General features: G+C 40.8%; 1 protein-coding gene across 2 annotated transcripts in view; it reads left to right on the forward strand.

Moving 5' to 3' along the window:
• The window catches only part of atp2b3b (ATPase plasma membrane Ca2+ transporting 3b), an 86,001-nt gene extending 64,423 nt beyond the window's left edge, over positions 1 to 21,578 (forward strand). The window contains exons 22-26 of one of the 2 annotated variants that reach the window (XM_084916943.1): positions 1,217 to 1,428; positions 6,495 to 6,602; positions 6,863 to 7,045; positions 8,038 to 8,197; positions 16,068 to 16,202. In XM_084916943.1, coding sequence (XP_084773069.1) covers positions 1,217 to 1,428; positions 6,495 to 6,602; positions 6,863 to 7,045; positions 8,038 to 8,197; positions 16,068 to 16,093 — 689 coding nt within the window. In that variant the 3' untranslated portion in view covers positions 16,094 to 16,202. Of the gene's footprint in view, positions 1 to 1,216; positions 1,429 to 6,494; positions 6,603 to 6,862; positions 7,046 to 8,037; positions 8,198 to 16,067 lie in introns of both variants that reach the window. The other variant, XM_084916942.1, reaches the window with a different exon arrangement.
• Positions 21,579 to 21,961: the final 383 nt, after the last annotated feature.

Genomic DNA, 21,961 nt, shown 5'->3' on the forward strand with positions numbered 1-21,961 from the left:
CCTAACTGATCTCCTGCCTTTTGGCCCCGTATCAGGGGGTGTTGGGGCTTAAGAGGTTAATCAATTCAATTCCATTTTATTTCTATATTCCCAATATACGACAGTAGTCACCTAAAAACACTTTGTATTGTAGGCTAATATGTACGACAATATTAGAAAGAAATAGCAACAGTCAGAAGATCCCCTGTTAGGAAACATGTGATGGGAAGGAAAAACTGCCTTTTAACGGGAAGAAACCTCTTGAAGAACCAGGGTCAGGGTGGGGCGATCATTTACCATGGCCAGTTAAGGGTGAGGGGAAAGGGAAGAGAACAGAAAGACACAAAGGACACCTATCATGTCACCTAACAATAACTTTTTATCAAAAAGGCAAGTTTCTCATCAGAAAATTAGAGAGAGTGTATTTCTTCCACATCCAAACTGGATTCCACAGGAGCCTAAACTAAAGGCTCTGTCTTCCTTTGTACTTTTAAAAATTCTAGGAACTACAAGTAAGCGTGCATTCTGAGTGCTTTGATTGGATAATAATGTACTATGAGTTCTTTAAAGTATGACTTGTTAAAAAAAATTTTATGAGGAAAAGGATTTTAAATTCAATTCTGGATTTTAAAAGGAGCCACTGCATAAGCTAATACATGGTTGTTCTTTCTAGGCCCATTGCCATTCAGTTTTTTAAAGAAGTAAATTCAGGCATTTAGGGCTTTAAGACATACCTGTAGTTTTACTAGCTGATTTGTATCATCTGGTTTCATGGAGAAAAAATGAAAATTTATAATTTTTTCTAATAATATTGTCTAAGTGAAACAATATTAGTCCCAGCACAGAACCCTGTGGAACTCCATAACTTTTATGTGTGAAGAAAATTCCCCATTTACATGCTCAGTTTGGAATCTATCAAATAAATATGAACAATTTCTTTAATGCCAACAGTGTGTTATATCATTGAGGTAAAATATTGTGTTGCACTGAGGACTAGCGAGTTCAGAAGTAGGGTTGGGCAATATGGAAGAAAACCTTAGAAAAATTTTAGAATAATATAACACACTCAACTGCACCTTTCTTTGTGACTTTATGTACTTAAAATTGTTTTTTGGCAGCATGGTAACATCCCGAATTAATTGGCCATGCTAGCCCTAACCTAAACCTGTCTATAATCTTACCCCTAAGACCAAGTCTGAATGTTCTTTTATTTCTTCTTTTTTTCTGTGCTCTCCAGGCGAACGAATGTTCAACATTGACAGTGGTCGTAATGCTCCGCTTCACTCCCCGCCCTCTGAGCACTACACCATTATCTTCAACACCTTTGTCCTCATGCAGCTTTTCAACGAGATCAATGCTCGCAAAATCCATGGAGAGAGAAATGTTTTTGATGGCATTTTTTCTAACCCAATCTTCTGCTCCATTGTTTTGGGAACTTTTGCTGTGCAGGTCAGGTTAATCCTTTAACACCTTTTAGTATTCCATAGAGGAGATTTTGAGCCGCTGATGTTTTGTCCTTCTTGTGGTACAGCATACTGTGTTATTCAAGTGCCAAAAACTAATTCCTCCAATGACCACTTGTGGCTGTTTCAAGAGTGAATCAAACCTCACAGACTCCAGTGTTAAAATGTCACACTTAAGTCCATGAAATTAAAGTGTTTACAGCATGCTACAAAAATAGCTTGGGTTGGATTTATGGCTAAGGTTCTCACCTTTATAATAACCGTATGAGGGATGAATTCTATTAAAAATGACCATTTGCATTTGGTTCAGTTAAGTTCTATTCTAAGATGCAAGACTAGCAATGGAAGCTCATAGTCTACAAAACACATGTTTTTTTTTACTGGAACTTCATTACATAGATGGCATGTCACTGACATGTCATTTATTTTAACATTTCCATATCCAGAACTCTAAATTCTTTTTGTATCATAATTATTTATAGTGAGACATAAATGAATGTCTCTTCTCAACAGTTTGGTAAAGGATTACAACACAGTTTAGTTTGGGGGGAAAGTAATGTTCCCAAAAGAAGTAAGACTGTAACTGGGTTTTATATTTTAGTCATTTATTTTGCTGTTTTGGTCACTTTTATAGATTCAGTCCATATTTGGATCAATTGACTCATGCTGAACACATTAGCAATGCAATGAGAAAGGAACTCTGTGTACACAGAAATACAGACAAGAAAACAAAGAGAGACTGAGAGGAGGGAAGAAAGAAGAAGAATATTTTCAGAACTCTACGGTGCTTGTTGTTACCCTGGGTAGAGAAAAACAAGAGAAGGGGGGGCTTGAGGGGAGCAGCAGGGATTTGGGGTATAATAGTGATGAAAAAACAGATTTGTATAAAAAAAAAAAAAGTGGAAGCAGCTTGAGAGAGGTGAAAGAGGAAGAAATAAGTAAGAAAGCTACAAAATGATATTATGTGATATGATGGGTCGTATTCACAGTGTGATTTCTGACTCTCTGGGTTGGTCCAAAGATGGCAGTGTCACTGATAAGCCTTGTTCCAGGTGTAAATGATCAAGTGCTGTTGGTGCATCCACTGAGGCATGTAGACCTTAGAGGACATAAGAGTGCTGCTTTACTTTGAGCTTAAAGAAGTGGTTTGAGCAAGCCACATATATTGTTTTGGAATAATTACTCTTAAAGTTTAGTTCTATACATTATATACATCTTTTTACACAGTAATGTAAGTTGGGGCAGACTGACTGCCATGCCTAATATGGCAGAGATTCCCTGTTCTCAGCTTACAATCAAGTCTGAGTTACCAAAGATTAATCTGCCCAGGGGTCACAGATCTCCAGGGGTCCAGAAGTTTCCACAACTCAAGTAGTGGCAAAATCCAGTTTTAAGAGCAGCATTGTATGATTATGTAATGTTGATGTTTTTATCTGTATCACAGATAATCTGGAAAAAGTAGAAGAGGTTGTACTTGTAGAAGAGTTCAGAGTTCACGCAAAGTTTTAACTCCTGTCACTTGATCTAAGTGTGCTTTTAGAAACCAACAAATATTTGCAGGGTGACACAAGAGCAGTACATCTGATGGTTGGCGATAAGTTAAAGTAATATATTTCACATACCTGGAGGTCGTATGATTTCACTCACTCTTCTCAAAGCCCACTCCATGTTTTCCTGTTTCTATATATAAAACAAACAAAAAAGCTCCATCTCCCAGTAAAGGGCAACTGCAAGCCTCTTCTCCAGTTGATTGTTTTTGGAATCAGAAGAATCCACACTCAAAGAAATCTGGGAAACACAAACAATGACTAAAGTGTTCAGTGACTATATACTCCATTAAACTCAAATCTCATTCGTTTAAATCAGCACACTGCAACAGGAACATATTCTGTTTGTCAATGTTGAGTGTTTTCCCTGCAGCAATAAGACTAAAATACTTGCAGTCTTTTGTGTTGTACAAAGTCAGTGACCCTGAAATAAAGGACATTTTATCAGAGCTGGCCTGATACAGGCTTTTGGGTGCAGATGCCCTTATACATTTTAGGCCAGTATATTAATGAGTTGATATTATTTATTATCAAACCTATTTGCCGACTCGGATATTTGTCTATTTACTACAGCAGAGACAAATGATGAAAAAACCATAATGGATTGAAATCTTGCAGCGACAAGACCCACAAGGTCCACCTGCTCAAGAAGGCACATGTATATAAAAAAATGGTAAATGGCCTGTATTTGTATAGTGCTTTACTTAGTCCCTGTGGACCCCAAAGCGCTTTACACTACATTCAGTCATCCACCCATTCACACACTGGTGGTGGCAAGCTACATTGTAGCCACAGCTGCCCTGGGGCGCACTGACAGAGGCAGGGCTGCCGGACACTGGCGCCACCAGTAGTCTTGCCCAAGGACACCACGACCGAGACTGTCGGAGCTGGGGCTCGAACTGGCAACCTTCTGATTACAAGACGAACTGCCATCTCTTGAGCCACAGTCGCCTGTGTTAAATTTGCCAGTAACCATCTAAATGATTCAGAGAAGGTTTGGAATAAAGTGCTGTGGTCAAATGAAGCAATATAAATGCTTTTATGATCCAAAGAGCATCATCCCCACACTCAAGCACAGAGGTAGAACCATTATGCTCTGGGGCTGTATTTGTGCTAAGCGTACAGGACAAATTACCTGAGCCAGAATACTGAAAATGGGCAATGGATGGGTTCTCCAGCATGACAGTAACCTAAAACACACCACTAAGCCAACAAAGGAGTGGCTAAAGAAGAACCACATAAAGGTCTATCTAGAAGTCAGACCTCAGTCCTATAGAAAAGCTGTGGAGGGAGCTGAAGCTTTAAGCTGTCAAGTGGCAGCCAAGACAACTAAGGAATTTGGAGCGTTTCCCAGAATCATTCTTAAGATCTGTGCAAACCTGGTGATCAGCTACAAGATATGCATTACTGCTGTGCTTGCCAACTATGGTTTCTCTAACAAGGTTTACCTTTAACAAGACCAAGAAAAAACACTTCTGCAGACGAGTTCAAGTTAGACTGCAGCATACTATCGACAACCTTGAGAAAAGATTATTGTTACGGCCGGTCTAGGGGACCCGACCGTAGCAAGAGGAATGATCCACCCCCAGTTCAACCCCAAGCAGCACATTGCACCATCAGTTAAAATAAGGAATGGTTTATTTACAGGAACGAAACAAAAATGGGTTTCATTGGAGTCACTCAGGCTTTGGGGTGGACCCACGCCAAAATAACAAAGAAAAGGAAACTAACTCAGAGGAGCAACTGCTTGCCTAGCCCCAGAGAAAAATAACCAAACAACAATCACTTACCTTCCTGACTAACAAAACATGAGAAAACTGTGCCCAACTTCCTCCTGGATTCACAAAGCAACACAGGGCATGACGCAGCCCCAGCCGATTGGGGTAAAACCGAGGATGGATGGATTGCCGTCTTCAACCGCGCCGTCTTCTACTCCGCCTCCAGAGCAGCATCCAATCCGGGCACACCATCTTCGGGCTCCACCACTCCTGGAGGCGCACCTGCACACTCACATTTACATGTCAGAACCCCAGCCCACGACGGCAGTCATAACAATTATGCATCCATTGTTAAGATGAGATGAAACTAGAATTCTAGCCATAGAGCTAGCTCTTCTGTATGTATTACTGTAGGGTCTACCTTACAATATAAAGCGCCTTTAGGTGACTGTTGTGATTTAGCGCTGTATAAATAGAATTGAATTGAATAGACACACTCTTTTGGTTGGAGAATGAAAAGAGAGATGTACAATCCAAGAACACCTTTCCTACAGTGAAACACGGTGGGGGGAATATTATTCAGCGGTTGGAATTGTGAATCTCATCAATGTGGAAGGAACTATGAAGAAAGAAGCATATGTAAAGATTTTGAAAGAAAGCTTTAAGTAGTCAGAAGCAAAACTGGGTCTGGGTTGTCGCTTTGTCACCTTCCCCCACGACAATGTTCTAAATTATACCTCCAGAAGACCAAAGTGAATATTACTGGCTGGCCTGCACCAAGCACTGACTTGAATCACATTGAAAATTCGTGGACCAAGGTCCATGCCAGAAGATCATAAAATCTGGAGGAGCTTGAGAGATTCACCAAAGAAGAATCTGCGTGGATTGCTCAGGAGACATGAGTGAGACAACAAATGACAACAAATGACTGCGGGCTGTTATCGAGCAAAAAGGATAGGCATTTGCTTCCACAAAAAGCAATCATTTGATTGCTTTTTGTGGAAAAAAAAAAGTATTTCTGTGTTCAAAGTAAAATAATATAAGCATCCACATAAAACTAGGATATTTGGCTGTGTTGAAATTCTCTTGTTCCATTTAACAACACCTGAGAGTTACTTTAATAACAGACATTTTCTGGGTGGGAGGTTAGTAATTCTGACCTCATATGTATGTGTACATACCTCTGCCACATTAATCACAACCTGAAAGTAATATCATCCTTTATTTAATATAATCATTTGTGGTTTTTACTTATCAGTGTTAGCACTAACATATTGAAAAGCCTGATGTTCAGACATTGTCCTCTGAGTAGAAAAAAAACCAACAGCATTCACATTCACACACACACCAATGGCTGATTCCGTACGAACCTCTGCTTTAGTACTTTGCCTGAGGATACTTCAGCATATAGATTTGTGGAGCCAAGGATCAATCACAAACTTTCTTTGTTTGCTGACCCATTCTAAGCCACAACCACTCAAATAGGCTCTGGTATTCAATGGTATTCACCCATCTATGTACTAACCAAGCTCGACCCTAATTAGTTTGCGAGATTAGATGAAATTGGGCATGCCCGGGGCTCAGTGTTAAGCCCTTAGGACTCCCCTTTTTGTTGGGATTGTAAGTTTTGGCAGCATGAGAACTCTGCCCCTATGATGGGACTTGTGTCATATGCTAAGAAGTGTGAAAGTTAGTGATGGATAGAGCAGAGCTACATGGTGTAGCACTGCTTTCTGCTTTGTTTGTGTATATGTGTAATGAGTTCTTTTCCTGTGTTTCTGCTGCAGATCGTGATTGTGCAGTTTGGAGGGAAACCCTTCAGCTGTGCTCCTCTCAACATCGAGCAGTGGCTTTGGTGTCTGTTTGTGGGAGTTGGAGAGCTGCTCTGGGGGCAGGTAAGTAGCTCTTCAGCCTGCTGAATCAAACAACACTAAGCAAGTGTAGGCTGGCAGACCTGGTTTTTTCCAAGGTGAGGCTAAGGAAATATATTCACACTGCCTGAGAGAACACTTCAGAGCTATTTTGTGCTAAAACTGACAGTTAAATAATAAACCACTGCATGTGAACTAAGGTTGGAAAAGCACACACGCTGCTCATTATTTTGTCACTCTGGTTTGTTCTGGTCAAGTAACATTGTTACAAATCTGGCTTCCAGGTGATCGCTACAGTTCCTGCAGAACGACTGCCGTGTTTGAAGGAGGCGGGGCTGGGACTAGAACCAGGGGAGGAGGAAGGGGAGGAGCTGGCAGAGGATGAGGAGGAGATCGACTGTGCAGAAAGAGAGCTGCGCCGTGGACAGATCCTCTGGTTCAGAGGCCTCAACCGTATCCAGACCCAGGTACTGTTTAACCAGGCCCTAACCAAAAGTCACCAACAGATTTCTAGACATGTCAGCCAGAAGCTTCACTTGGTCATGACCACAAGCAGTTTGTTTAAGGTTAATTACAGATAGATTGGGGAATCTTTAAAAGATGTGGTATGTAATCACAAAGAGCTGCACTTCTTTAATCATGTGCAGCATGATAAAATCCACATTACTATGGGAGTGTTCTTACTGCCTAAATAAACTGTTAGTATCATGGCCGTCACACGCTAACTAAAGAGACTTTTGGAAAGAAAGAAGTGCTGCATATTTGACTCTTCTTTGAGAGTTACAATTTTAGATTTGTTCTTACTCTTCAAAAGTCAGTCTCTCTCATCCATGCTGTTGTGCTCTTCTGAATTGTGCCAAACATAATGATTCAGGTTTTTGTTTTTCTCTCTCTCCCCAACGCAGCTAACCTTTTTGTTCCACAAAGTCACAATCACACAATGGCCTTCTCTACCTTGAGAGTGCTATTTTAGATGCTCAGAAACATAACAGGAGATAAATGGTGTGAGTGTATGTGTGTGTATATGTTTGTGCATGCAGGAGTGAGTATTTACATGTTGTACGCAAGCTTATGCAACTAGACAGGCCACTGATTCGCTTGATTGCTTTGATTGATTCTTGCACAACTTTGTGTGAGAGCGGACTTTAAGACAGGGAAACGACAGCAGTCTCCTCCTAAGGAGTGTCAGAGAGCCAGCCCAGACTCTTTGCTTAAGTGCCTGTCTTTGCATAAAGTGGCCAGTTTTTCATTAAGAGGGTTTGGTCTGAGTGCGTAGTGTGTAGATGCACAGATTTTGTTAGTAATATTCATGAATCAGTTATGATACACTGAAATCAGATAATTTTGTACTTTGTCTGTGACAGGAGAATCTTTTAAAAGGACCAAAGACACACGCACACACTCAGACTGGACTTTCCTGCCCTTACTGAATGATGCTGTTTGTATCTCTGTCCTGCAGATGGAGGTAGTGAGCACGTTCAAGCGAAGCGGTTCGTTTCAGGGAGCGGTGAGACGGCGCTCCTCTGTGCTCAGTCAGCTCCACGACGTAAACACTATCTCTACCCCCTCTCACGTAGCTCTCTCCACTGCAACAGCCAATACCAGCCCAGCCCCTGGGAGTGAGTCCGCCGAACGCATGTACACACATACAGAAGCATTCGTGCATACATGCACACACTCACACACTCATTCAGAGACACAGAAACACACACTCGCACCCACTCAACCACCCACACACTGCCACACAGCTGCACGGCACGTGGACTGCAGTATTTTGACTCTCTATGGTTGTGTCCCTCCGGCTCGCTCGCTACTCGTGTTGTGTGCAATGTGTCCTCTGTTCTTTGCTCTTATTCTCCCTTTCAAACAGCACCCAATCCTGCCACGGCTGTGTAGTTCTGGTATTGTCTGGTCTGGTCCCAACCCACTCCTGGTCCCAGGCCAGAGACTGTTTTTGTCGTTTGTCAGTGCAGGAGGGAGCTAACTGTTCTCTCTCTGTCTGATGTGCCCTGATGCAAAAGATGCAACACTTTTATAAGTGACTCAGATTTTAAAAAAACAAGGAGTTTGTTATGCATAATTCTCAGAAGCTACGGATGCATCCTGAAGTTTAGAGAGCAGATAACAGCTCCTCCTGCACAATGTGTTATTTCTTGTCCGTGACTGAGGTCAAGCGTAGTTACTGTGGTTTGCCTCTGTTGTAAACATCTCTATTGTAAAGGTGTCTTTCTATTCTCTGAACAACAACACAATGTAGTACTTCTCTAATACATTCTTGAGTCTCTACATACTTTGGAAAATGCTACAAATATTTTTCACTGCCATAGAATTCATTATCATTAACAAAAGGCTTCCATGTGGCTTCAGCAATACTGTAAACCTTCGAGTATAAAAGCCCTATAACACACTGCTCTTTTTAAGAATGTAGTTTTATAAAGAAACGGTTCCTTTTGCCTCTATCTTTCTAGCTTTCCTTCTTCCTCTTCTCTCACTTTTGTTCGGTGCTGAAATTGTTGTCAACTGGTTATTTCTGTAACAGTATTTCCAGCTCCAACGTCACAAGTTTGGCCCCCTGACGTCTCCAAAAAGTCCTGATTTCTCTCTCTGTCCACTCTGTTTTTCCTCACCCCTTTCTCTCTCTCTCTCTCAATGGCAGTTTTCTCTTTCTTGTCTTTCTTCCTTATTTATGAGATATTACAGGTTCCCTGTTTGCAGAAATATTCTGTGAAATGTTTTCTAATTGTTCTTCATAAGTAGAGTTGTTCTTTTGTAGTGGTATTTAGATTTTATCAGATCTAAATACAGGCTCTTGTGTAGCATACTGATAAGATTTCTTTAGTAGGTTTCTCTTCATTTAATTTTTTTTTCTCAGTTTTCTTGGACCTTACTTTGTCCTTTACCTCATCCCTTTTTGTCATCCTCCATTTTCTTACTAGAATAGCAATCACCCTTCCATCTTTTCTCTTGATTTCTTTGTATGTCAGTTCTGCACGTCTGTGTGAAAGCCTGTTTGAACACGTGTTCTTTGCTGACATATCCGAGAGCTGCAGTTTGACTTGTGTGTATTCTCTGTTGGCGTGTGAGTGTGTGCACCTGTGCTCGTATACCTGTCTGTGTGACTGCGTGCATGCATGCTGTCTCTTCATTTGATTGTCATCAACCGTCTTCTCAGTTGCTTCTCTTGACCTTTCTTGCTCCCTTCTGTCCATCCTTCCCTTCCTCCATTTCATGCTGACCTCCTCTCCACCATTCTCATCACATGTAGGTGTAAATACAGAGAGGCCCAAGTCAGCACTGTTGACACCTCATTGTCACAATCACCCTGTGCAGACAGTAGGAGGAACCTGGGCTTTGTTTAAGTACTTTGGAAACATATCCTTCACTCCAACACTTTATAATATAGCATGTTAAAAAAATCAACACTGAAAGTAGAACATTGGTTTGGTGTAAAGTTGGTTGTAGAGGAGTGGAAGGAGGGATGTACAGTCCAAGTATGAAGCAAGTTTTTAGGTCTGCTAGCTCATTTGCTTGCTTTTTCTAGTCTTCTACCTTAATTCGAAGAGCTTGTTATGTCCAAATCTGTTACTCAACAGCAGCGTGACACATACTTTTTACATTTTGCAGCCATCCTGTCGTGGCTGAGCCCCTGATGGGAAACAAAATGGATTTGGACAAACAAATGGAACAGGGAGAGAATGTGAAGGACCAAGCATTAACTTTGAGTCTGATGTGACCCAGGTTGTGTTCTCTGAATCACTTTGTGCTGTCTGGAGGCATCCAGTGGTCAAATAAAATCTCCCATTGTTCTCAACTCCAGCTTGGTTTATGCAGAAAATATAAATCCGAATGTGTCACAAGCCTAAGCCAGAGAAATGTATATATATATATATATATATTTCAGAAAGGGTTTTTCTTAAAGGAGAGGTCAGGTGAACCAACAATGAAAGTATGGTGCTAACACATATTGTAATGTGCCTGGAAGAGTATTCAGCCATGGCTCTTTATGCATGTGCCAGTCAAGGTGAACCTTTACCTCTGTATTAACTGAAACAAAACAACACTTTCTTTACGTGGGCCAAGATTTTGCCATAAAATGCTACCATTCAGCTAATGCATGCTGATTCTTCTGTTAAAGATTTACCACGGTCTCTAAGTGCTTTCTGTAATGATTACAGAAAGAGATTTTGAGATTAAATATTATTAAAATAAAAGTTAAAATAATATTTTGAGAATGAAGTCAGAATGTTGAGATTTAAGTTGTCATTTCAAATCAAACACTGCCACAGCTGCTATACGCTCTACAACTTGCATAGTCAAAATTGTGTTTTAGCTTTTGTCTTTTGAGTTTCATCTCAAGATTTTGACTTTATTCTCAAAATTAACAGTAATGTTTCTGTTCTTAATGTGGTCCTAATATGCCATCTATAGTCCCTTTGGTCAAAATCGTGATAAAAATGCTTAACCATTTTTTTGTGAGAAATTTGTGAGTATTCAGATGTTCTTTGGTTGTAGACATTACTGCTATCAGTGAATGTCCGCATTCTAACCTGCTTACAGTGGGTAAAGTGTGCTTTTACACCCACAATCCAGAGGAAAATCCAAGTCATGGCTCTCTTTTGACTTTGTGTTACATTCATTTGAATGTTTATTGGAAATTGGAAATCTGTGAGCACCATTTTTATTTTTTCACAAGCCTTAGCGGTGTGTAAGCAAGCGTAGTTGCACACATAACACATAGCTAGAACTGGATTTTATAACAGCTTACAAGGGGTATAAATGAATCTTTTTATAGTGACATTTTTTTAGAAATAAAATCCCCACTTTTTTTTCAGTGTTTTCCTCTTCTATGCCAGTGCAAACATGCTAATATCCAGTACGCATATGACCTGATGCAGTGTCCAGTTTATACCCTGCAACTCGTCCAGTGTCAGCTGGGATAGTCATACTTCTGGGGCAAATGGACTGAAAATTGTTTTAAAAAATGTTTAAGGTAAAATTGGCCTTGTAGTAGTTGTGGCTGTCCTGTAAACAGTTTTACTCTATGATTATTTATATTAATTTGTTAACAGTGTGAAAGAGATTTGGACTGTAATACTATGAGTGACCACAAGTTTAAGTTGGCAGTGAAGCTGTCACAATTCAGGAAATTGTTTTATATTATCACCCTTTTTTTTTTTTTTTAAATGACCTCTTAAGATGAGGGAAATGTCCTCTTCATTGCCAGGGGTTGGTTGTCTGATTGGACCAAAGCACCAAATTCACATTACTTGCAGATGCCCATGTGCTATCCAAACAGAGTGGCCTGTCAACCAGCATTGCTGTTTATCCACAGTTTGTTTCAGGGACAGACTCTAATCCACTACCCAAAGTTCTTTCTAAAGCAACCAGACTTGTGCCCTGTTGAATTATGGTGTGCCTACACCCTGACATTGACACCACTGACTCCCTGACCAATTCTATGAGAAGACAGCAAAGGCAAATCGGAAGGAAATATCACAAATAATAAGTGGAGATATAAAAATGATAAAAGTCTTTGTTTATTGCCATCATTCACCTGAGTTGTGTTGGATCTTAGAGATTCCTCTGGATCTTTAGAAGTGATCTATGGATCCAGTTTCGTTTCATTTCAAGCTGAGTTAGTTAATTCCACGAGCAAGTCCCATTAAAGAGATTAACCTTTAAGTTTACTTTTGTCGGGAAAAAACAAAGGGCAATAAGATATTTTACTCTAATCCATTCAGTTCTTTAGTAAAGAATTTTTAAATTAAAAATTAAAAAATACATCAGCCTCCACCCTTAAATGGGATGTGAGCATATGACATATGAAGAAAAGATGCTCTTAATGCCACAAGGTGTCGCTATGGATTACAGCTCATTATATCCAGGGGTGAATGCCTCTTCAGTTGGGCCTCACTTCGGGAAATAAGAACCATTAACCAGTCATCTACCTCACAGCTTCTCCCAGTATTTATGTTGCAGTCTCTTCTCATCAGCAGTTCTTTTGCCTCTCTATCTTCCAGCGCCCTTTTTTCTCCTCGTACTTTAACCATCATTGTTTTTCCATCAAGCACTGCTGAAAGAGCCAACAGGGAGAGAGGGAGAGAGAGAAAAGAAATGGTTGAGAGGAATAAGTAACACAGCAGTGCCCTGACCTCCGGGCCTCTCTGGTCACACTGGTGGGCGTCATATACTCGAAAGTTTACTCTTACCATGGAGACAAAATGAAAACAAACCGAGCACTGACGAAGTGAGAAAGTAACATTCTGAAACCTTCTCAGGCTGCATGAGGTGTTTTTCTACTGTCTGACATGCTCTTTGGAAAAACAGATAAGCACTGAACCTACCGCTTGACCGTCTGTCTGTACATCTGTATGTCTCTCAGTCTATCATATGAGCCAGAGTCATATATAGAGACTTCTCCTAGTTTGGCCAACTGCAGCATTGAACTCCATTCAGCTGCTTGACCATCCGCCTCTCATAATCACAGTTGGGACTCCAGTAGGTGTTGCAGTGAACATGAAGCTTTTTCTTTGCCGATCTCATTCGGCCAAACTGTCTCTGTATAAGGCTCTGTCTACCTCTGCCTGTCAGTATATTTGCATTAAACTGTCTCTCTTTCTTTTGAGCTCATGCTGCTTCTTTTCCTCTGTTTGGGCGTTGGAGAGGGGTGCATGGACCAACTGCTATGGCAAAGGAATGTGTTTATGCACGCATACACCACCTTGAAGTGCACTCGTAAAACTCACTTGTGCGTGTGTTTGTGTGCGAGCATGTGTGTGAGAGAGAGGGAGAGACAGAAAGAGAGTGTAAGTGACAAAGATCTGATTCAGCATGACCTGACTGTCTCTCTCTGTGTGGCAGGGCTGACACCCAAGCTTCACTCTTTTGTTACTAGTAATCTAGCTAATCACATAGTGTTCTAACCTGCTGATTCTTCATGATGTCACTTTTCTGTTTTGCAAGATTTGTTATTTTACATCCCGCAGCAACTTCATCGTCATCATTCTTGTCACTCTGCTCTCCTGTCTGTCACTGCTGCATGGCACACAGAACACTTTGCACATGTGCATGAGCACACGTGTCGGGGTGCTGACTGAATGACTCACAGTTTGGCTGTGTTTATAAAGCAGCTCTCTTTAACAAACAGCCCCCATGACTGACAGCTGCCCGATGCATGCGGAATTCAGACTCCAAACTGCACGATGTGGAGATAACTCTGGTCCACTCTGCTGCATGCGTGTATTATTTATGTGTGTATGTGTGTTTGGTCACTGCTATAGGTTCTTGCAAAATTCTTCTTTTATTGTATATTGAATTAACACACTCACCATTCCTGCTTCTTTCTCCATTTGTGCCTAACAAACACCTTCATCTGTGTGTGCATGCCTGTGATCCTGTGTGCTGAGGTATGAGTGTTTTTCCCATGCATAATGTATCACCAGCCCAACAGATGCACACACACAAACACAGTCATATAGACACATATGCCAAGTGTGTGTGATGTAAAGTTTCTGCAGCTTTTGTGTTTTTTGTGATGGTGGCTACTGAATGTTTTTGTCTTGTAAGGTGTGACTGATGTGTGAGAACTGACAGAAACATGTCATCAGCCAAACCATTTTAAAACTATTTATTTTTCACTTTTGTGTGTTGGAGACACACAGGATCAGGTGGATGTCTAGCTGACGCTAAATTAATCCAGATATGATGTTACCCCAGTATAATTAATCTTCAAATGGACAATTGTCAGACAGATTGCTATTAAAATAGTGCAGTGCCATGGTTTGGATGGTGATATAGTTAAAAACTTTAAACAAGATCTATTCTGCTTATTTAACAATGTGGTGTAGCTTCTGAAAAATGTGTTTCTATGCAGAACGGATCATACATGCAGGCAACACAAAGGACTTAGGTGGTTATTACATGATATGGTGATATATCTCAATTAAATGAAATGCACCAATTTATTTTCAAGATGACCTATTCTGCTGTCTTATAACAACCTCTCAGGTCATAGAGGTCTTGTCTGAAAGAAACTCGTCCTTTAACACTACCCTCACTTTAAGCCAACTTTCTTTTGATTGGCCTCCCTTCATAAACAACAGGTCTAAGCAACAGCTAGAAGAGACTTCTGTGCTCATAGCCAATGCAGGTTTTTGTCTATGTTAGGGATGTCCACTTTCAATGACATCATGCAGATCCAGGTGTAGAAATAAACTACCTAAAACAACATCTATCTAAACAAAGTTATAAATATATTTATTTAATCCATGATTTCCTTTCCATGGCTATTTGTCAACCTTCTTCCATACCAGTCAAATGATTATATCAATTTGTGCTCTCACGTCATCTTTATAGCATTTTCTTAACTTGCTTCTTACCTGAATCCGTGCCATAATATAAATATTAAAAACATAGGTCTTACAGTATTTATGCTGCTTTTAAGAATACAGTGTTAAAATCTATGACATCAAGGGGCTTAGGGCATGAAGAAGTTGGGTTTGATCACTCTGGGCAATTAAAGATGCATGATTCAAAAAGGCATCTGTGGGGCAGAGCGAAAAGAGCTAAGTAGGGATTTGAACTAATTTGTCAAGTTGTTCAGATGACACATACTATTTAGCACCTTAAAGCCTAAAATATAATATCACTTATTCATCTTTTATTAAATGCTTTTATTGTGTTTTTACTTAAATTCTAAATGTAATTCATGTAAAATAAATAAATTCATTTTTTTTAAAAGCTACTGCTCCGATGGGGATTTTAAACAGGATAAATCAAGAGCAGAAGATCAGAAATCAAGACCTAGCTAACAGTGTGCTAGATGTACATTTATATTTAGCAGACTGACACAAGAAGGGTATCAGTTCAGATTTGTGTATTTGAGCCTTTTCAAAATCTTTCTTCATACTAAGAGTTTGATGTTTAGGTTTAGCTTAACTTAAGTAACAAAAAAACAAAAAAAAAGCAAGAGATATAGCGCTAGCCTAACCATATCCAAAGTTAAGAGAATGAACTTACCATACAATTAAGGGTTTCTTATCCTTGAAAATAATATTGATGTGTCGATTAGAATGATTGATATCATTCTGAAGAGCACTAGTCACTTGCAGTGTCAAAACATCTTAAATCTCAGTAAAAAAAAAAATGAAGCATATTTTATCATTTCAAAATATTATTTTACTTGTACTCTGTTTAAAAAGTGGAAGATTGATGTGCCTTTGTCCTTTGTCCTGAGCGAGTCCTATTAATTTCAGCTTCCACAGCAGCTCTTGGTCAAAAATTTAACTGACCATTAGAAGTTACATTGCCTTTATTTTAACTGCAGCCACCTGGCCCTGAGTGTCTGCTTGTCTCTCACTCTATTTGTCTGCTGGAGGACACAAGTGGGTCTGTCTTTGGGGTCCCATGTCTCCCTTTTCTCTTCTTTTTCTCTGACTTTCTCCTCTGTCTTTTTTGTGGTCTCTCCCTGATCTTTTTTCTTCTGGGCAGATGCGAGTGGTGAAAGCATTCCGTAGTTCACTGTACGAGGGCCGGGAGAAACCGGAATCCCGCAACTCCATCCACAACTTCATGGTCCACCCAGAGTTCCTCATCAATGACCTCATCCACAACATCCCGCTGATCGACGACACCGATGTGGATGACGAATCAGAACTCAGCAGATACCAGCACCTGCACCCGGCCCTCCGCAAGCCGCCCCCGCCTCCCACCCAGCCCCAACCCCCGCCTCGCACCCATCCCACCCGTCCCTACCGCCAGTACAGCCTCCCGGTGACCCCATGCAACCGAAACAACAACAACAACAGCAGCAGCAGCAGCAGCAGCAGCATTGATTCAATGGTCGCCTACAGCAACCGAAACAGCACCAACGCAGTTATCACCTATAACCGAAGCCCCCGTCATCACCACCACCACCTCCACCATAATCATCATGGCAGGGACAGGCCGGTGAAACCCTCAACCCCCTACCCGGCCCATCTCTACTGTGTGGAGACCTCCTTATAACTGAGCTGAACTTGGGTTTGGGAGGGGGATGGAAAAAGGGGGGATGAAGTTAGGGTGAGAACAAGAGAGGGCTGAGGACACACACATGACATTTTCATCTAATCGCCCTTTCAACAAGCTCACAAGAGGGAGCAAAGGACAAGGAGGGAGTGGACAATGGCCGGAGACTTCTGCTTACAACTCCCTGAGAACATGTTGCCACTTTCCCTCCCTTTGCCCTTACTCCAGCCCTCTCAGTCTGACTCCCCACCTTCACCCCAGTCCCTCCCCTCCTTTACCCACAAAACCATCCAACTCAGTCTGTCACCCCCTTCTTGTGGAACCCCACTCACCCTGCCCAGCTGCACACCGACTTCATGCACGCTCTTGTCACACACACCTGCAGGTCTGCTTTGGCAGGGTCTGAGTGGGAGGGGGGGGGGCAGACGTCCAGAAGAAAACCACACATCCCTTAATGCTTCAGCAGAACAAGGCCATGCGGCTATGGGGGCTGACTCACTCCATTTCTATTGGTGTTCATCATTAATGTTGTTGTCACCCACTTTCCACCACCATTTATCTACCACCATTTATCTGGGTAGATTCTGCAGCCGCTTCAAAGTCACTACTTTGCTTGTAATATAAGTAAAACGCTTTGTTAAAGCTTTAACAGTCATTTCCATTTCCCATTCATTTATTTCCCAACATAATGGTGCTCATTTATTTCGTTCTTATATATCATTTTATTTCTTCTCAGAAACTTTGAGTTATTTTTCTTTCATCCCTCTTTCTCGTTCATTGTGTGTACGTGTATTGTCTTGTCTCTTCTGAAAAAAACAAACAAAAGCATAACAAAAAAAGGTTGCTGTTCATTTAAATACAATGGCTGCGACAATGTCTAAAAGATCAGGGCATTTATATCTATGTATCTGTCTATAGATACATAGATATAAATGTTTGGGAAGCAACAACACAGAACTCATTCATCACCTCACTTTGTCTTTGAATGCTGCCCCATTTGTTCACATGACCTGTTATCTGGAATATTGCTCTGAGATGAACAGTGTATGAGATGTCATGTTAATTTGGATATATATACATGTCTACGTACTGTGTAAATTTCATTTCAAGCCTCCTGCCATATCCCCAGTATGCATGGGGAATATCTGCACCTGTCACCTTGGGCAACCTCCATGGCTGACATCCTCTTCCAGTCCCTTCATTTCTGTTCCGTGTCCCATCGTCTTCTCTCTTGCTGTTCCTCCTTTGCTCATTTTGTCGCATTACGTCCACGAGTTTGTCGGTGCGTGTGTGTCAGCTTTTTTCTTTTTGGAAAAAAAGCTGAATGCTTGGGAAGCATTAACCCTTTAAATGCCATCAAACACGCAATGCACAGGCGAAGGCCCTTTAAGACTTAACGTGCACTCGGTTGGAAGCCCCTCCTGCTCACATGATCAGGTCGTCTCTGTTACGTAACCAGCGCCCTCTGCGCAGACAAAAGGATTGTGCCATTTTAACCTGTTCAGTGTCTCAACCACATGCCCGCGTCTAATGTCAGTGTTCACTTTTAGATATCAGGTACAACCAAGAAGAGCGTATTGTAAATGTCATTATGTCCTTGCGCATTCCCCTTCATTACTATGTACAGGTCATCGATTGGGATACCTTTAAGGATATAAGACTATGTGTTTTAGCTAGTTAGCTCCATTTAGCATAAAGAGCTAGCCTAACTTATTCAGAAACACCTGTAAAGCACTCCAATTACCACATGACATCTCCCTTTTAAATTTTTGAGTTATGCAATTTTGTTGCTTTTGTTTTGTTCCAGGGAAACCAGCAAAATCTTAGTTAAAGTCTGACAGCTATTCATCACAATATCTATGAAAACATATGACACACAGATAAGGACCTGTAAATGCCATCCTAAATGCAGATATAACAATAGTAGTGAGTGAAGGCTGATAGTGTTTGATACAGGGGTTAAGCCTATACATTGATGGTTCTGTAACCTTTAAAAAACACAGGACACGTGCAGGTCAAAATCTCTTCTCTCTTGGCTGTCAAGAGACATCAAACTGCTACAAGAAAGAGCAGCATTGTGGTGACAGTGGACTGTGCTGCAGGAGGATGTTTTAGACAGCAAACAAGAGGAACTGCTGCTGCTACACCACAAAGCTCACAGTCCCAATAATGGTCTCATAGTTGTTGACACATTATTTCCATTTATTTCCATTTTATGCTGTTTATGCAGGTCCAAGTCTCATTTATTAAATTATTTTAAAATTAAAACTGGATGCAATAAAGATTTCAGGGCTTAAAACATCCCCAGCCAGACTCTGGACAGCAGGCTCATGAAACAGGTAGTAAGTTTTCTTTGTGACACTAATCTAGATCTATTACAGTTTTTACAACAGAGCTTTCTTAAGGTTTGCTGTTGTGGTGCCTCATCATATAAAAGGTGAAAGGGCATGGAATTTAAACTTACTGCATTTCATTCACTTTTCAACACACATCCAGGAAATAAGGCCAAAGCCTCTGGTAACAAACACAAGTATCAACCAAGTCCTTTCCAGGTCATAGCCCTTAAAAACATAGCCAGCAACTACATTACTGTACATCTGTTCGCTCTTCAATATGTCATACCATGGTGTGATGCAGTGCAGAAGGAGATATGACTCAACTCAATTTCAGTGTAAAAAAATAGAACAGCTCACTAGTGTTTAAAAAACAAACAAACAATTAACCACAATTACCCATATAAAAAAAACATCTGGTTAGACATTGCAAACAGTGAAGTAAATGTAGGCTTGCTAAGCTGGAAACCAATCATCTAAACTTTGAGAATCCCTAAAAGAAATGGTTAGAAATAGAAGGATAAGTCATGGTTTTAGGAAGGTTTGTGTGCAGAGTGATTTATGGGTCAGGCTAAGTACACTTCTGTATTAAACCACATCTAACCTTTGAGCTTTATACGTGCTGCTAGAAGAACTGAACTGTTTCTAGTCTTTATGTCAAGCTAAGCTAAACTAAGCTAACTTCCTGCTGAACCCATGCCTTTATCTAACTCACTACAAGAAACCCAGTCAGCCACTTTGCCAGACATTATGTCTAAGCTGCCAACCTAAAAGGCCATAACACACTGCATGAGCACACAGCCCACCGAAAACAACAAAAGAAGAGAAAAAAAAAAAAATCAGATATCCACCATAGTGACGACACCAGTGACATCACCTCCACCTTGACATTCCATGGAACATACATTCCAAACATCACATTCCAGAGCAGCTGTGAGAGCGCCCTCCTGTATCCCATATTGTACTAGGTGTGGGTGGACCGCTGACTTCATGTTGCCTCAGAGTGTGACACCTCAAAGCAATGCAAACTCCTGCTACCTCCCCTTTCTCTGCCCCTCCACCTCCCCTGCAGCTGACTTGTCCCACCGCCAGACTAAGGCAAGGGCAGACGATATGCAAAAGACTGCCATGTCGACAAACGCACCCAACCATTGGATTAAAACCACAGCGAGAGAACGCATCTGTCCTGCTAGTTCTGTTTCAGTAAGTGCGCAGGGCTTTCTGGGAACACCCTTACCTGTACAGAACTCTTGTCTTCTTGAATGCTCATCATCATCGTCACCACCTTAAACCGACCCGAGCTGGGTGGGGCAGGTGGTGACACTGTATTGGTCTGTCTGTTTTGAAGCATGCATTTGGTATCATTAATGTCACTCTTTATGTGTTGGTAAGTCATTTAGGCTACTGATCTCTCCACATCTGCTCTCTTCCTCTCGCTCACTCTCTTTCTGTCTCTCACACACACAGACACACACGCACGCATGCGCACATCCTGCTCAAGTCTCCTCTATTTCAGCACAGCTACATCAGCGCTTTTTTCTGTATGTATGAAAACACGCACACACACACACCAGACTACAGGGCGATAATCTCAAGTGGTGTAAATTTGATTGTCCAGCCATCTCTGTCCATCTGTCCAGCCATGTTACATCATGATGTTGTGAGCCAGATTCACAAAAGACAAAACAATGTGAAGAAGAATATATTTATCAGAATTATTTATCAAAATTCTAAATTGTACAACTGCACCACTGTACAGATCGCCCAAATGTGCACATGTGGATCTTTGATTTACAGGTACTATGTTCCTGTTACACTTTTTTTTAAATGTTTCTTTCTTTTATTTGAATTGCTTTTTGTAAAGAGAGGAACAACAAAATGGAAGCGCTTGTATTATATTGTTATTATTATGATTATTATTCTTGATTTTCTCCACCGGTGCTCCCACTGATGGAAAGACAGTTGCACATTCTCCTGAGCATATTCTGAGGGCTGTGTTTTCTGTCCAGTGAACAGCCCCTGAAGTGTGCAGAGGTGCAGAGATGCTTACAGTCTCTTAAGACCAGAGACACCACTCTATAAATAGAGAACAGGAGATACAAATGTACCTCATTATAGTCTGAAAGACTGGACAAAGTGGGGAACCAGAAGATGGAGAATCAGAAGGCGATGCAGAGCTAGAGACTGCAGAAGTGCAGTGCTTCCATGTGCTGTTTAGGCTGCTCTTTTAGATCTGCCACCAGTATTTACTGCCATGTTACCACAGGAACAAATGAAGGCTTTTACATTATTCATTATACATACTATTGTAAATATTATGTGTGGAATGGTCCCCCTTCTTGCACAAAGCAGTCCTGTTCTGCAGACAGAAAATGCAGCCTTAACTGTGCTGAAATTAAAAAAAAAAGACCAAAAAAAAAAAAAAAAAAAACCAAGAAAAACAACAAACAAACCATGAAGACTATTGAATATATTAAAGAGTTACCTGCCTGTTATTTAAGCGAATAAATATCTATATATGAGAAAGAACACACCTGTATACTGTAGACTAAGTCTGTATGGAAATCTAAGAGAATTTAATGGGAATTAAGTCCAACACCTTTTGTCTGTATGAAAGAAAAAAAAATACAAAGTATTCTACAATAATAACTTTGACAAAGTTTGTGTGGTCCTGTTGTTTGTTCACAATAATGCAGGAATGCCCTTCCATTTTTAAACCTCTGCACAAGGTGATGCGTCATCCTGTCCCTCAAAGGTAACTAAAATCACCTGATGAACATTGAGGATTTATATCTGTGTGGGTTTCTTCATCAATGAACCTGACGCTTCAGCTACTTTCTTCAATAAACCTCTTGCGCAACAAACATGGTGGCTTGTCAAACAGGTGGAGTGGATAGTATTAAAGTGGACTTGTTATGCTGTTTCTTATTTTCTGTAATACATTCTGTCACAATGGTGAATTCGGATATTAAAGTTAACGAGGTTTGTGTATGTATAAACAGAGTTGACAAAAGTACAAACATTCTGTACTTGAGTATTTTTTTA

This window comes from Perissodus microlepis, chromosome 20 (assembly GCF_051167445.1).
Source record: "Perissodus microlepis isolate ML-2025 ecotype Zambia chromosome 20, ASM5116744v1, whole genome shotgun sequence".
NCBI classification, from domain to species: Eukaryota; Metazoa; Chordata; class Actinopteri; order Cichliformes; family Cichlidae; genus Perissodus; species Perissodus microlepis.